The 15624-nt window shown below is 39.7% G+C and overlaps 1 protein-coding gene across 3 annotated transcripts; it reads right to left on the bottom strand.

Annotated features, from left to right (window-relative positions):
* Nucleotides 1-668: 668 nt before the first annotated feature.
* On the bottom strand, nucleotides 669-14663 carry GNG4 (G protein subunit gamma 4). Of its 3 annotated transcripts, none has more exons than XM_061365692.1 (3): nucleotides 14527-14663; nucleotides 7786-7891; nucleotides 669-918 (listed from the first exon to the last, which is right to left on the bottom strand). In XM_061365692.1, exons 2-3 carry the CDS (start codon nucleotides 7879-7881, stop codon nucleotides 790-792), a joined length of 225 nt encoding a protein of 74 aa, XP_061221676.1. In that variant the 5' UTR covers nucleotides 7882-7891; nucleotides 14527-14663; the 3' UTR covers nucleotides 669-789. The 3 variants fall into 3 exon arrangements, with proteins under 3 accessions (XP_061221676.1, XP_061221679.1, XP_061221677.1); XM_061365695.1 differs by lacking the exon at nucleotides 14527-14663 and adding an exon at nucleotides 14196-14327; XM_061365693.1 differs by lacking the exon at nucleotides 14527-14663 and adding an exon at nucleotides 10899-11722.
* Nucleotides 14664-15624: the final 961 nt, after the last annotated feature.

Genomic DNA, 15624 nt, shown 5'->3' on the forward strand with positions numbered 1-15624 from the left:
GGGCAAAAGCATGTAGAGAGGTGCTTAGAAAATGTAATTCCCCTCCCTGTACCGATCAGGGCAGATTTACCACCTCCACTGAGAGCTGCAGAACAGCTGATGTATTACAGTTCACTTCACTTTCTAAAACAATTTAAACCAATATAATTCAAAATACAAGCAGCCACGTTTTTCTACAGTTTTATTGATAGTATGTGACTATACATCTTCATTTTGCTTGTAGTTACAATGTTCCTTTACTAAGATTGTTTCTGTACTCAAGTTTATTACAGTATTCAGAAAAAATTTACAAACACCACCTACTGTATAAGACTGACCATTCCAAACATCATAAATCACTGGGATTTTTTCCTAAATAGTGCTACTTGAGGAAAGGTCATGCTACCCATTTTAGATAGAAATCTGTAAAGGCAAATGAATTAAATTCACCTTCCAAAGAAAGTAATAAGGTTAAAAATAGCTTAAGAATTGGTATGACTCATTTAGGTCTCAGAAAAATCTATGACTGGCAAAGACATTTACAATTCGATACTGTACTCAATGCTTTCATTTAGACCAAAAGACTCTATATGAAGAACTGAAATTCAAGTTATCCATTGGTCTGAAAGCTAAGGATTACCTTGAATTTTTCAGATTTTTTTTATTTTTTTTACCAGAAAATGCAGTACCCTCTAAAAATAGTGTTGTTATAGTCTAAGTATTGATATCTGAAGAAAAAAGTGCTAAAACTAAAAGCATGCAACACTGACACCAAATTTTAGCAGAAGGCATTTTTAATTGAAAACCCACTCAGAGGATAGTACAAAAGAGTTTCTTCTCCCTGAAGGGATTTTCAGATGCAGGCACTGGAATAATAAGAGGATCTTCTCCAATATGAGCATCACAATATGCCAGTAAATCTGCTGCAGCCTTGGATACCTAACAGAAGAGAAAACTACTGTAAAAATTTTTGAACCAATCCGCATTGCATAAATATTCTTCATATAACATACAGTAACAGTGGCTGTCATAAAATAGATCAGTTTATCCTCCAAATTACAAGAGACCACAGCTCTGAATTTGCTCTTACTAGGCTTACTAATCCTTACGTATATTTTATATAACATAGTGACATTAGATGGTATCAATTTATAAGCTTTGCATTCAGCTGTTCTCCATCAGAAGGAAGGTCAGAAGCATACACTCATTGAAATGTGTTAAACCATGACACATGTATATGCTAATGGACCATAAACAACAGGGATTCTCCTTCAAGCTATGTTTCTGTAGAGGTTGCCCGCTTCAGCTGTTTCCTAGCCACTGGATGTAAGGTTTTCCATAAACAATCTCTCTACCCTTTGCTCCTCCAGATACAAAACAAAAGTTCTCTAAACACGACCATGGGATTAAAAAGAAAGAGGAAATCAGAAGCCAAACTTGACCATCGTGTCGTAGCTCTCATTTAAGCTAAATATTGCTCTTTTCAATGAAGTCAGACTGATGTCTTCTGTTTAGTTAAGTTATTATAAGTACTATTTTAATCATAGAATTAAACTTGAGCATTACCTTAATTTTTTTATACTTCTAACATCTCCAAATTCAGCAGGTTGGTTAATGCTTACTGAAAAGTCCTACAGAAATGTAACAGTGGGTTGGCATACAAGACAATTTCCACAAAATGAAAAATGAAATATTAAACCATTTCAGCTGTAGCTGAAATCTTGTAACCTTTGCAGCTTTGTGGCCTAATATTAGTGACATTAGGCCACTGTGACTCAATTTTTCAAAAATTTAAAATACATATATGAAACATTTTTGCTCTGCTGAGTCAGTAAAATATTTACAACTCCCTGTATCTCTTTGCTTTAATTACTGTGTTTTCAATATTATGACAGTTGAGAAAAAGAGATAGGAAGTCTTTACAAAGTGACAGCTTCTCCCAGGGTCAGCACATTCACACAACTATAGTGAAAAGGAAAAACAAATCAGGTTTCTGGTATTTTTTTTGCAGGTGTGTTAGCTTTGGCTTCCCCATACCCTGCTTGCTTTGGCAAGTTCAGCCTATAGTAGGCTTAAGATTAGACATCTGAAGTCAAGGGTGTTGGGTCAGGATTTGCATGTAATTTAAATTAACTTCTGGAACAAAATAACTGACTTTTTTAAATATCCACTGAAACACGCCTTTGTAGAATGCTTAAACCCATAAAGTACCTATGGTTGGCATCCCAGTATAGACTATCCTCCTAGCAGAGGAAGCAAGGGGTTTTGGTTACTTAAAATTAGTTTGCCTTTGAACTGGCCTGTAAGAAAAAAAGAGTTCAGGCTACATGTGAACAACATATTGCTGGGCCAATGCAAAGCAGAAGACTGAGCTGATTTGCTCTGATGTGCAGAGGTATTCCGAAGGACCAGTGCTTCTCAGAAGAGAAGCATGTCAGACAAAAGCGTGTGGAAAATCATGGACTTTGAAGTACAGAGAAAGGATTGTAATTATTTTCAGACTACTGAAGGCTGCTTGCTACGCTGTGGCAAAAGAATGAGGCTTAAGGTGTGAGGGCATTGTCTAAAATAGAGAGGTAGAACTGTAATGAACAAATAGAAAACTTATGAATCCTATCATAGTCCCAATTTTCATTAAAATTTACTTGTGAATTTAAAAAAAGCAGGTTCTCCAAAGAAAGGCACAATGTAGACTGACTACGAAATTCCTATCAAGCCCCAAAAAAATCAAAGACAGAAAATGTACTTTTCTTTGCTAATGATTTACTCTATGCCTCAACAAGGTATAAACTAGAATAGAATGCATCTACTGAAGAGGAAGTTAGCATGTTTCCAGGAGGAATGTACCACCACAACATTTTGGAAAGTATTTCCAGGTAAAGGCAATTGATTCATATTGCCGTTATACATTCCTATTTTCTTTAGCACACATATGTTCACTTTTCTATTCTCCTGCGAGCACAGCTGCATGTCTCAGTGTTCTATGCTCTAATTAATTTATTAGCTGGCCCCGAACTCTTGCATTCAAACAGAGCAAGTTGAGCTCAGAGCCACAGGTGCTTACAAGAAAGTTCTGACGTTTTCAGTGCTATGTCATAAAAAACACTGGTGACATAAAACCTAATGTAAAGGTAGTTCAATACTCTGAGTCCCAGAGACAGGGGTCATTAAGATGCCCAGCACATTTCATCTTCAATTATCAACCTAATAAATAGCTATTTTACACATTAAACCAACAATCTTTTCAAGTAGACTGACCCCTATAGGAACAGAGAACCAACACTGGACTTCAACAGACCGACCTTCTTACAACTATCTTTTTTGTCCCATGCGTGAGTAAGCAACGACAGCCTGAGCATATTGGTTTTCATTTGATGGAAGAGAAGTACAATTTCAGTCATCAGTCTTCAAAGGGATAAACCCAATAGTATCATTTTCTGTTTCTCTACAGATTACTGTGCTTTGACATCATATAACAATAAAAAGGATTTTCACTAGCAAAAGCACTGCATTATGTTTTGTATCTAACTTGTCCTCTAATGCTAGTAGGATAGCCATGAAGCAGAGCAAACTGCTTCTTCAATATGACAGTGCTTAAATCACAAATTAGTTTGCTTTGATAAACAGTATTACTAAATAGTATTATTTAGTAGAAAACAAACCTGCAACAAGGAACTGAGGAACGAGATCACATTTCAGCATATTTCCGCAAACTAAACCTGTACGAGGTCTTGTATTTTCGTCCTTTAATCAAAAATAAAAGGCTTTGGGAGGAGAAATCCTCCCATTGGGATTACAGCAGTTATACATGCAAATTACGGCCATTTCTTCACTAAAAGAGGAGTAACTCGGGCTTGCACAGTGGAATAATGACCACTCACTATGGGGAGTTAAGTTAGCTGACCACATTCCAGGAGCAATGAAAACACTGGTTCAGGTGGCTGTGAGCACAGCTAACGAAGTCAGAACTGTGGCCAAAAAAAACCACAACCTAAACACAATGTTGCCTCCAGCAAGTTTCCTGCTCAGTGTTATTATTCCAAACAAGAGTGGCGGAAGACCTCTGCATTGAGCATCACATTAGGGCTACAGCAGAGACGGCTGCATTAGTGTATGTCAGCATGCAAAGGTTGCCTCCTAGCAAACATGGTAGCTTGCTACTGTACAAAATAATGTGCCGATCATCCTATTTGTGTCATGGAGGAGGTTACATGAAGGCCACTCTATCACAGCTTTTACTCACCTTTAGGGTTATTTGTAGCTGAATGCTGCTGCACAGTTTCAGAATAGCTTTTATTATGAATTAAAATAAACAGATGTATTTTGAATATTCCAATGAAGCTAGCACACTTATCATTTCAGCTCTCCTATGCAATACAGCTTGGTCTGAGGGTTCAAAGTAATTTTTATATATAGCAGAAGTGGCTGAATAAAAAAAATCAGACTCCAGTTTGATTCATGAATTCTAACAGAAAGTTAACATTTATTTTTTTTTTTAATCTGTTAAAGTACATAGGCAGAAGGGATGGAGTATATCGGTATCACACCGACCTCACACTTTATACTATTATTTTTATTCTGTGTAGTGAAAAATACATCCGGTTGTCAAATTGCCGAAAGAAAAAAAATACCCCGCAACACAACACTCAAGCCTGATGGTTCAAAGAATTAGTCTCAAGAGGACTGTGGAATTTTACCATTATAGTTCAGAATAACAGAGGTGATAAAACCAGCCAAAGTTAGAACATAATCCTGTTAGCTGCACTAATAATTATAAGCTTCCATGACAGGGCAAAATGCTGCAATTACGATGTCATCTGTCTTGTCATGGATTGTGACTAATTACCATTCTTGCTACAACACCCACTCTGCTTATCCTTTGCATCTAAAACAAAGAGATTCACACACAATTTACTGGCAATTCTATTGCTTATCTCCCAACACTATTCAGAATCAGTTAGGAATATTTTCTACCTTCTTAAGAAAAAAGAAAATGGAATAATAACTGGTACACCAAGATTCTTAAATGTCAGAGCACTCCTTCTTGCTTTTTTGCTTGCAAAGAGAAGATCAAATAGTGCTTTATTCTGGGGAGAAGTCTGATAAAGCACCAATATTATCTTTGCTTTCTCAACTTTACTACTAACATTATCCTACTAGTCATGAGGCCACTGTTCGATTTCATTTGATATTTCCTAGCTTGGAATTTGCACCTCCTGCTTTCTACTTACCTCTCCATTATAATTCTATCCATTCCTGCAGTGAAGTAAGGCAGGTTTAATTTACAGTCATTCTGAGTTTCTTAGGTTCAAAAACTCACCACAGTAATACACCTTCCAGCTACCAATCAATACATCAGTAACTTCACTCTCCCCTTTTAAACTGTTTCTTTCACACCTCAACAGCAAGCTATCTTTGTGGAACCTCAAAACACTGCACTGCTTGCTGCTCTGATTTGTTATAGGACCTAATTTTTAAATCAGATGAAAAATCCAGAACAAAAGTGGGGAAAGAATGGGCAACTATCATCATATTTGTAACTACCAGATTTTAATTGAGCAGACTCAGTTCTTGCTGGTTACAGCAGCTACTGTGCATGGAAAACAAAGTGCCTCTGTAGCAAAAAATAAAGCTGGAACTTCTGATTTCCCTGGTTGATAATACAGGCACCTTTTTAATGCTAACAATGTGGTCTTGTCTATTATGGGAATAACCACTTAGCTATAGCTACTTTGCAAAACAGTGTTTAATTAAATTATTTGGAAAACACTGATCTTTTGTTAAATGTCTAACTGGTTTAAGCAGATGCATGACACCAGAAAAAAAGGGATTAATGTTCATTTCTCTGACTTTACAGTTATGATCCAAGAACTCAAAATCTGCTGTTGAAACTACTGGAAAGTCTCCTGGTAAAATTTGGCTGTACTGAAACACACACTTAACTATTTCAAGATCAAAAAGAAAAACAGATCTTGAGGGAATAAAAAGCCAACCAACCCCTTGTTACAAACCCTCATATACTTGTTCAAAGAAATTCTAGGACACAAGACATAAACATTTTGCAAATTGTACTTTGTTTACAACAGTACAGGCACTCTCAGAATACTGAAACTCATCATATTTTCTTTAGCACCTTTTTGGACCCATGCTGTATTGAAAGGTGAACCAATTGTACTTTCAACGTATCTGGTTTTTAGGTCTACCACACTTGCTAATAATTGTGGCTTTTTAATTAAACTACCTGTAAGAATAACCTGTGTCTTTCTTACATATGCAGTTAAGAACATTATACATGTAACTAATGAAGCTATCTGCATAACTGAGCTAATGACGTGCTATGTGAAAGTTACTCCTGATTAGATAAAAGCAAGTTTAAGACAATCTACTAAGTGTTATCAGTTTCAAGTTCCAATAAGCTGGGTCATATTTTCACAACCCTTTCCTCTGCCACTCACCCACACCTATTCCTTCTTGTCAATTGTGCAGCTGCATGTGACCTGAATCAGGGGACTAACCCCACTGAACACCGAAAAGGCAGACCTTCCCTTATTGAAGGAAATAGAAATACCTGTCCCTGTGAACAGCCATCTATTACACGATCAATTTGTCGAGACACTATACAAGACAGAAACTACAGATCTGCAAACTCAATGGACTTACAAGACATTGCTAAAAACTGCAACAGAATGGAGCAACCAAAATGCCTATTTTCATATAAGCAAGATGACTGCTAATGTGAACTGCACTAATATTTCTGAATTAAAAATACAATATTTCTAATGAATGAGTTCATGATCTGATACTATTTTAAAATAATAATTATATACTTTTGCCTTCTGTACGACTGCATGCAGAATTTCAGCACACAGGATGGATGGATATGAGTTAAATTACATGAAGAATTTAATGTCCAATATTTCTAAACTGTCTTCAGTTTGTAACCTCAGTTGAAAACGGTTACAGTTTGTAACAACTCAGTTATCTGCAGAAAACCTGATTACCTATATGCATTCGTGCTTCTAAAGTCTTTCCATCTCTAAACTCTTCTTACTTGTGAGGACTTTTCATCCACATAATTATTCCCCATTTTCAGAGACAGTGGAAGCGCATGCAAGAGATGAGTGTTGCTTTCTTAAAACTTTCCATGACATTATTACGTTTTAGGTGCTTGATTTATTCACAAAACTTTAGGCTAGTGGAAAGCAGAATGACAGGCAAGAATAATTCACAGGCTTTTTGGGTTAAAAATGTTGAGAACCTCTGTTTAATAGTGCCTTTAGTTACAATATTTAATCCTCACACATTTAGAGGCATGATAAAATCAAATCTTCACATACAACAGTGTGAAGAATCATAATTGAACATTGCAATCATACATATTTTTTGTGCAATGACAGCTTTGCTGAATCAAACAAAGCAAAGCAATTCAGGTTGTCTCATCATTATTCAAAAATACTGCAATAGCTTAAAGAATTACTCCAGTTCTTAAAGAACTGAGAAACCTGAAACTCTAGCATTCAGCCACAGATGACAAAGACAAACACCTGTGCTTGCCAGTTGATCTTAAATATTTCACAAAATACAATTTTTGACAGACATAAAAAGCACTCGTACAGAAGCAGACTACAAGCCAGGCCCTGGAAATCACTTCGTGAGAAGCAAGCAATTAGCATGTAACTAATTCACAGTATTGAATATTGGTTTATAGCTCAACACAGATTTTTGAGTCTTTCTGCGATATTAAAGGGAAGCTGTACCACAAACTAGTGAGTAAATGCAAAACATCAATGGTAAGTCTAAGTTTACCTTTATCCTATCCATGTATGCTTCCATTTTTAATTGCTCCACAGCTTTCCTGGCTTGAGATATACTGGTTGTACTGTTTGACACTAGTTCCTTCATTTTGTTTTTCCTAGAAGAAACAAAGTTGAAGCAATTAAAAGTACAGGTAGCAAATATAGCAATCACCAAGAGGACAGTTATGTGAAATCTAACCAACCCTCACCTACTACATTGACACTACCAGGCTGTAGGTCACAAATACAAACCAGACACCATTTATTTCTGTTCTCTTGTTAAATAGCACCTTATTGCATTATATATTTTCATCTTCTACTGCCAGTATTCAAACTGAATACTGCAAACAACATACAGATGCAGACTGCATGGCCATTGTTTCAGTTGAGAAATGGTTGCCCTGGTTCAGGTTGCCAACACAGAACAGCTGTTCACAAACAGACCTTGAAGCTGTTACACAGTTTGCCTCCATACCCCAGGTACACCTAGTAACATGAAAACCAGTTCAGAAATGTGCACAATGGAAATGTCACACTGCTCTCACCAAACATCAGAAAGAGAGAAACTTTAAGACAGAGAACAAGTAAAAATTCTGACTATAGACTTACGGAGTGTGGAAATGAACTAACAGATTAAGAAGAATGGTGTTTTCCAACCTTTTGCGTATACATCCCCAGTGAAGTCTAAAGATGACTGAAACCCAGTACATTATACTATACAGTATAGGAATGCATTATTTTTCAAGACATCTGCAGCTGCTGGGAAGCACTGCTTCTCTGTTGAGTAGCATTGCTACTCCCTGAGGGCTTGAGGGTAAACCAACTTATATAGCCCTAGGTGGTCTGCATGTTAGGAGACCTCCTGCTGATGCTATTATGCAGGACTAGAATTTGAAGTCATTGGAAGTTCAGCTAAGCCCATGTGGAAAAAAAAGATAGATAGAGATGATCTAGAAAGGTCCTGGACCAGTTATACTACCTAGTAAGATGAGATGTTGAGGTTTCAATCAGCGAAAACGCTTGCCCATGGTCCTGTATATATAGTATGCCACAAATGCCACCTGAAGGAAGATTAGCCTGGCACTGAGTGTTAGAAACCAATACTAAACTAGACAATGCAAAGGACACGGGGTGTGAGAAGCAGATGGGATGCAAGGGAAAGCACACAAAAGGAGGCATTTTGTATTGCTGCCAGAAGAGTTTTAGGCTTGGATCTTTCAAAATGAGTACTTCCAGCTTATTTCTGGACAAGAAATGAACACCTAGAGCTACACAAGTTTCCCTTCCTGAACCTCAACAGCTTACCTGGTCCAGTCACTGGGTTTAACATACAAACAGGAAATTAAGTAAGATACAAGAAATGCTTGTGTCAAAAAAAAAAAAAAAAAAAAGGTATACACAGTGTGTTAAGCATGTCAGAATCAACAGAAGTACACAATCAAGAGCACAAAAAGAATGAAGAAATAGCTTTTTAACTGCTCTGACTTCATTAAACACAGATGTCCAAAGACAAGACAAAGATGGCTGTTTCTAAAAATGGTAGCTTGTGCTGCAAAATAGGATAGTAGAATACAAATATGATGGTGAGTCATGCTCCACTTGAAGAAGCAAAACAATCTTCAGCACTTGTATAGGTCTAGACAGGGGAAACCCTACTTTAAAATGCATTAATTGTGCAAATTAAACAAGAGCTTTAATATATGCAAAGACAAAGAACAGATTTTCTGTACACATGTATCATTGAATGGAACACAAGTTTCCCCCTTGCATGCACTATGACAAACTAAAATCATGTCAGAACACAGCAGCTTTGTTTTTTGACTTGATCTTTGTTTACAGTCTTTTAGCTCATGTTCCTCGCAAGGCACAGGATTAAACACATGTGGAGGAACTGGCTTTGCATAAAATGCCATGTATGGTACAAAACCCCACAATCAAGTAGCAGCCTCCAATTTCCAGATGTGTTTTGACTTGCAGTGGACAAGTGGAAAGGATATGAGACATTCACAAGAACTGGAGGTTCTAAATTACAGCTTATCTCTGGACTTTTTATTTGACTCAACCCCTAGATTTAAGTCTCATCTGACCCATAAAAATAATAAAACCACATTTTATCTTTATTTACAAAATGACCCCCCCCCAAGTATGAATAATTCCAACTTTGTTACCATCTCCATAGCTAGACTAGTAATGCCCACAGAGCCAAAAAGGCAAAACTCAATAAAGTCACTGATTTCTACATTTGCCACAGCCCAAGATCAGATGCAATTTAGAAATTTTATTTTGAACAATACTTTTAAATTAAACTGAATTAAGAAACTCAAACTCCGTGAGAAGTCCAGAGAATTCCAACCTCCCAAGCTTTTCTGGCAATTCCTTCACTCAAACCAAGAAAGTTATAAACATTAGAGCCAGACAATTTGAACTGCTGCTGGCTGCATCGAAGTAGGTGAAAACATTGCTTCTAGTACTTCCCACTAGTTTTTAAGCATCTACTGAATAACAGATTGAGGTAAGACCATAATGCAATTTTGAAAAGCCTATTAGACACAAAAATGCTTTAAAAAAAAATCCAAACCCCATTTTGAAAACAGTGCCACACCGTATGTCCTTATCTATCTTTTGAAATGGCAAATGGGGAAAAAGTTAAAAAAGAAAATATGCATCTTGTCTGGTAAACTACTTCATGATCTCAGAAAACAATCAGAATAGGAGGCTTTGTAAAGAGAACTTTAAAAAAAAATAGTCTGGCACTAGGTGTTTCAGCCACTGGAGAAAATTTCCACTTATCCTGAGTAAGAGGTTTGTTTATCCTCTGAAGCACAAACACTTGCTCTGTTCCAAATCCTGCTCTTACCCTGGCCTTCACACACACTTAAATATTTAACTACCATATTTCTGGAAGTGCTTAGCATCCATTTAAGTATCTAATGTCTTTTTTTCATACTGACAGTTCTGGTTCCAGAACTTTGTAAGATGGATTCCTCCTGTTTCACATTTCTCTTATGAGGCTACACATACACCTGCCTTCTCTTACTCTCTGCAAATACAGTACATATTGCACAGCATCACTCAAGAACCTATTAAATATGAAGTGATATTGACAATGAGAATTGTACTCACTTTCAAAACAGGCTGTGATGAACTGGTCCTCTTTCCAGACAAAGCTCTGGCTGAGATCTGGTTCTGCTCTCCTTAGGGCCTATGATATTCTTTCTTAACCTTAAGCCTAATATTCTTTAATGAAATAATATTGTTACTTAGAAATAAGGCTCTGAAAAGAAGTTTTAATAACAAGAGTCTATTACACTCTCCCTGAATGACCATCCCCTGGAATGTGAGAAAGCCTCTTCCTCCAAACACCCTCTGATGGGATCTCTCTCTGTGTTTCTTTGAAGCTGCAGCCTGAAAACTGGCTCTGACTCTCCCTCCTAAGACAGTTCTTTTTAAACAGTCAAGTGCTCTCGAGGTCTTTAGACCCTTGGGAAGACACAATTAGCTTTGTAGTGCATCTATGGGAAAGCCTACAAGATCATAGAATCATAGAAAAGTTTGGGTCGGAAGAGACCTTATAAGGTCATCTACTCCACCCTCCCTGCAATAAGCAGGGACATCTTCAGCTGGACCAGGTTGCTCAGAGCCCTGTCGAGCCTGGCCTTGAACACTGCCAGGGATGGGGCAGCCACAGTTTCTCTGGACAGCCTGTGCCAGTGTCTCACCACCCTCACAGTAAAGAACTGCTTCCTAATAGCTAATCTAAATTTCCCTCTTTCAATTTAAAGCCATTCCCCCTTGTCCTGTCACTACATAGCCTTGTTGAAGTTCTTCTCCAGATTTTTTATAGGCCCCCTTTAGGTACTGGAAGGCTGCTCTAAGGTCTCCTAAGGAGCCTTCTCTTCTCCAGGCTGTACGAGCCCACCTCTTTCAGCCTTTCCTCATAGGAAAGATGCTCCATCCAGCCCTCTGATCATCTTTGTGGCCCTTCTCTGGACCTACTCCAACAGGTTCACATCCTTCTTATGCTGATGCCTCCAGAGCTGGACACAGTACTCTAGGTGGGATCTCACAAGAGCAGAGTAGAAGGGAAGAATCACCCCCCTCGACTTTGCTGGTCATGCTCCATTTGATGCTCAAAAGGAGTAACTTCTCCCCATCTTTTAAATTACCTAAAAAGCCTTGAACCATAAATCACACAGCTGGGTTTGCTCATATCCATTTCTGGTTGTTTTTCCAGCAGCCCCCTATTAAGTTAGATCAATACAGACATACACAGGTCTCGATAATCACCGTAGTTACAGTAACTATGTTAGCAATCAGATTACGTGCGGTCTACACATTACTGATGTATGCCAATGGAGCTAGACTGTACAGGAGCTCATTTGTCCAGTGTATTTCTATGCAGTGCACTAAGCACGTTAATTTAGTCTCTGTGATTCTTTAAGGGGAATGCTGATCACATTAACAAAGAACAGTGACAGCAGCTACATGGCCTTTTTCAGCCAAGTAGTTTCTGCTGACTGGCACACCATGCTAGTCAGCGTTTCCTAAAGCATCACTCCTGAGAGCTGTGCAGTGACAGCTCCCCAGACACCTGAATTTTCTGGGGTTTGGGGTTTTTGAACTCACACAAACTTCATCATTTTTCTGGGTGCAGTTCACTCATTTGTGCCAAAGATCTTAATCTCCAGGGCTCATAAAAATGCTCATGAGGAGCAACTTCTATTTGTTTTTAGAACAGGTTAGATTGTACCCAACAGCACTTCGAAGGCAAATCTATCTTATAAGCCAGGAAGTTGCATAGTATTTGCAAGTAAAGCTTGATTTTACATAAAGGTAAGGAGTGCAACCTACATTTACCAAACTTCATAAACACTTGTTAGTAAAATGCAGAAAAAGTCTGAAAAACTTGAGTAACACAGAAGAAAAAATCTGATTTTCAAGCCTTTCAATACAGATTTCTACAAGCAACAGGGATGAAAAGCTGCACTACGATTTCCCCTTTCCACTTCAAGTACAACCTTAAAACACCATACGAAAAAAAGTGACCTGTAGAATTCAATCTAAAAAGTCCTAATCCCAATTGATTTTGTTTTCTTTCAGCAATCTAAAGTAATGGACCTGAAATTATTAGACTAGAGAACCTGGGGTTCATGACTCTGAAGAACACCTTCCACACAAGCTCTTCACTTATTACATGGACCATGCAGCACAACGGAAGAGTTAACATAATCATCCAGCTAAGTCCCAGGGACTCAGTGGGCACCATCGCCGAATAATGACCTACAAATCACATTCTAAATTGCGCATTTCATCATCCACTTGCAAACACACTAAGAATATAGACAGTAAAACATCACAGATGTTTGGTGCCAAACTGGCATATCAAAGGAAAACAAAAGAAGAAGACATACTTAAAATAAAAATAAATTAAAAAAGGAGAGGTTTTTTTTTTAAGAGGAAGGGGAAAAGAGTGGGAAGACAGGGGGGAAAAAGGGGGGAGAAGGGTGAAAAAAAAAGAGGGGGGAAGAAAAAGAGGGGAAAAAAGGGGAGGGAGATGAGGAGAGAGAGTTCTACATTTGCTATTTAGGTAAGAGAAACTTAATAAATACCCCTGCATTAAGACCGGTAACTATCTGTGCTAGCATCACTGTCCACATGACACAGGTCATTTCCCTTTCATCTGCAAGGCATGAAGGATAGGAAGAACTGCCCCTGCTATCTGTTGCAAGATTTACTGCACCTGATGTAGCTCTGTAAACACAGAGGGAGCCTAAGGAACCCTTTTGCTTTCTCTATCCCATGGCTGCATGAAGAATAGAGAATTACTACAATTGGATACTCCATCCACTAAGGACAAGCTTAGTAGTACAAGCAGAAATTATTAGATTAAAGGAAAGACTATTTGTCTATTTCTGACCATAAGAATATAATTTTCATGCCATAAATATGGTGACTTCAAAAATAACTGATCACATAGCTGCAAACTGCCCAACTTCAGATCAATTTTCACCTAACACAGGTACAAGCCAGTCCCACTGTCAAGTTACAAGAAGTCTTGTCACCATGCCTAAATCTTTTACCCAAAAATATCATCTGGTTTTTCAACATTTAAAAATCTAAGGAAACAATGGCTGAACCAATATGACATTTCACAAGGACAATTCTTTTTATGCAATATATTTATCATCAGCATGCAGGTTATGTGCATGTACAGTCCAGCAAACCGCCAGAGACACAGAAAAGTGATTCCTACCTTCTAATTTACCTCTTTAGCTAACTTTAAAAGATAGCTATGATCTTGAAAAGAAATATCCGGGAAAGTTTGATTATTCCACTTAAATCCTGGTTTAAATGTATTTGAAGTGAATTATGACACATAAAGCAAAGAAAGCGCCCCTGAGAAGCCTGGCACTCTATTACCTGCAGGACAGAGCCGCTTTTCGAGTCGCTATTCCGAGTTTGATGTCACTCGTTCCGCCGTGCAGCCGCTCACACCCCGCACACGAAAGGGGTTTATTCCCCCGCCGTGCGAAGCCGCCAGCCGCTGAGCAGCCGCTCTCTGGCGCCGCCGCACCAGACAGCCGGAGGGAGGGGAGCAGACCCCACTCACTCAGCGCCCGCGGGGAGGGGTACAGGGGGTTGAACCGGGCTGTCTGGACAAGGACGATCTCTCCCAACCCCCGAAGACGACAACAAGGAAACCCAAAGCCCGGAGACGGTTTCTGCGGGCAGCCGGAGCGGCGTTGTTTACCGGCAGCGGACGGGACCGGCCGGGCGGGCGGAGGCAGCCGCGGGTTTTCCAGCACACCAGAGCCGTCGCAGCGACGAAGAAACCCCCGCGCGGAAGCGCAGCTACCCGGCCGCCGGGGCCGGCCGGACCCGCCCTACGCGCTCCCGCCTCCCGTGCAGCGGCGGTGTGCCGCCGGGCACTCGGAGCTCGCGGGCGGCAGCAGGCGGGGGTGGCGGCTGGGGGGTTCCCAGCTCGGCGCCCGCCGGCACATGGCGCGGCCGGTGTTGACGGGCGGGGCGGGCTGCCACAGCCGTTGTGGGCCCCTCCCCGCGCGGCGAGCGGCCGTTACTAGCGCAGGGCGGGAAGCGGGACCTGGCCGTGAGGTAAACTTGAGGCGCGGCCCGGCTCTGCACCTCGCGGCCTCCGCCGTCCCGCGCAGTGGCACCTACTTCCCGGGATCGGTCATGCACCCGTTTCTGAATGTTGAACCCTGTACGACATGGGTTTGAGGAAGAGCCCGCAGTGCCTGTCATTTCCTCGCACTGAACAATGCAAAGATGAAGTAAAAAAACCCAAAAGCCCACTGCAAAAAAAGAAACCCCTGTGGGAAAGGGACCACTCAGACTTAAATTGTGAAGGCAAGTATGCCAGAATAAAATAATTCAGCTTTATAGTTCATTTTTATATACTTCTCCATTACAAATTTGAAAGTCAAGGATAAAGGTCAGCAGCAGTTAATGTGCTAGTTAACGTTTTTAACTGGAAAAACTGTCTGCCCCAATGGTTAACACGTTGCCAAGAGTACCACCACCACCACAACCTCATCCGTTTTGCTCCCCAGTAACGTGGCTGTTTGCTCTGGAAAGGCGTGCATTTATCATCCTGCTATCAGCACTTTTTCACACTCCGCATTAACTGAGCAGAAGCCTTTCCAAGTGACATTTCAATACAAAAGAGGGAAGAGCCCTGCTTTTTAAAGGCACATTGGAGCATGGGCAGCCTCTTCAAAGAGTGAACGAAGAGGGTTGTGGCTTGGGAGCAGGACAAAAGTATTACTGAATATAAATAGGTGACTTCATAAGTTTACCCTAACCAGACACCAAAAACTGGTCAAAAATT

This window comes from Neopsephotus bourkii, unplaced genomic scaffold (genome assembly GCF_033783945.1).
Source record: "Neopsephotus bourkii isolate Nb327-2 ecotype Australia unplaced genomic scaffold, CSIRO-AGI_Nbou_v1 NB_1292, whole genome shotgun sequence".
In the NCBI taxonomy this organism is placed as follows: Eukaryota; Metazoa; Chordata; class Aves; order Psittaciformes; family Psittacidae; genus Neopsephotus; species Neopsephotus bourkii.

Bases quoted from the DNA above. Each gene is read 5' to 3' on its own strand.
- GNG4 (XM_061365692.1), bottom strand. From the start codon at position 7,881: ATGAAGGAACTAGTGTCAAACAGTACAACCAGTATATCTCAAGCCAGG. The intron at 919-7,785 runs GTAAACTTAGAC...CTCTTCTGTTAG, and splicing joins CATACATGGATAGGATAAAG to GTATCCAAGGCTGCAGCAGA.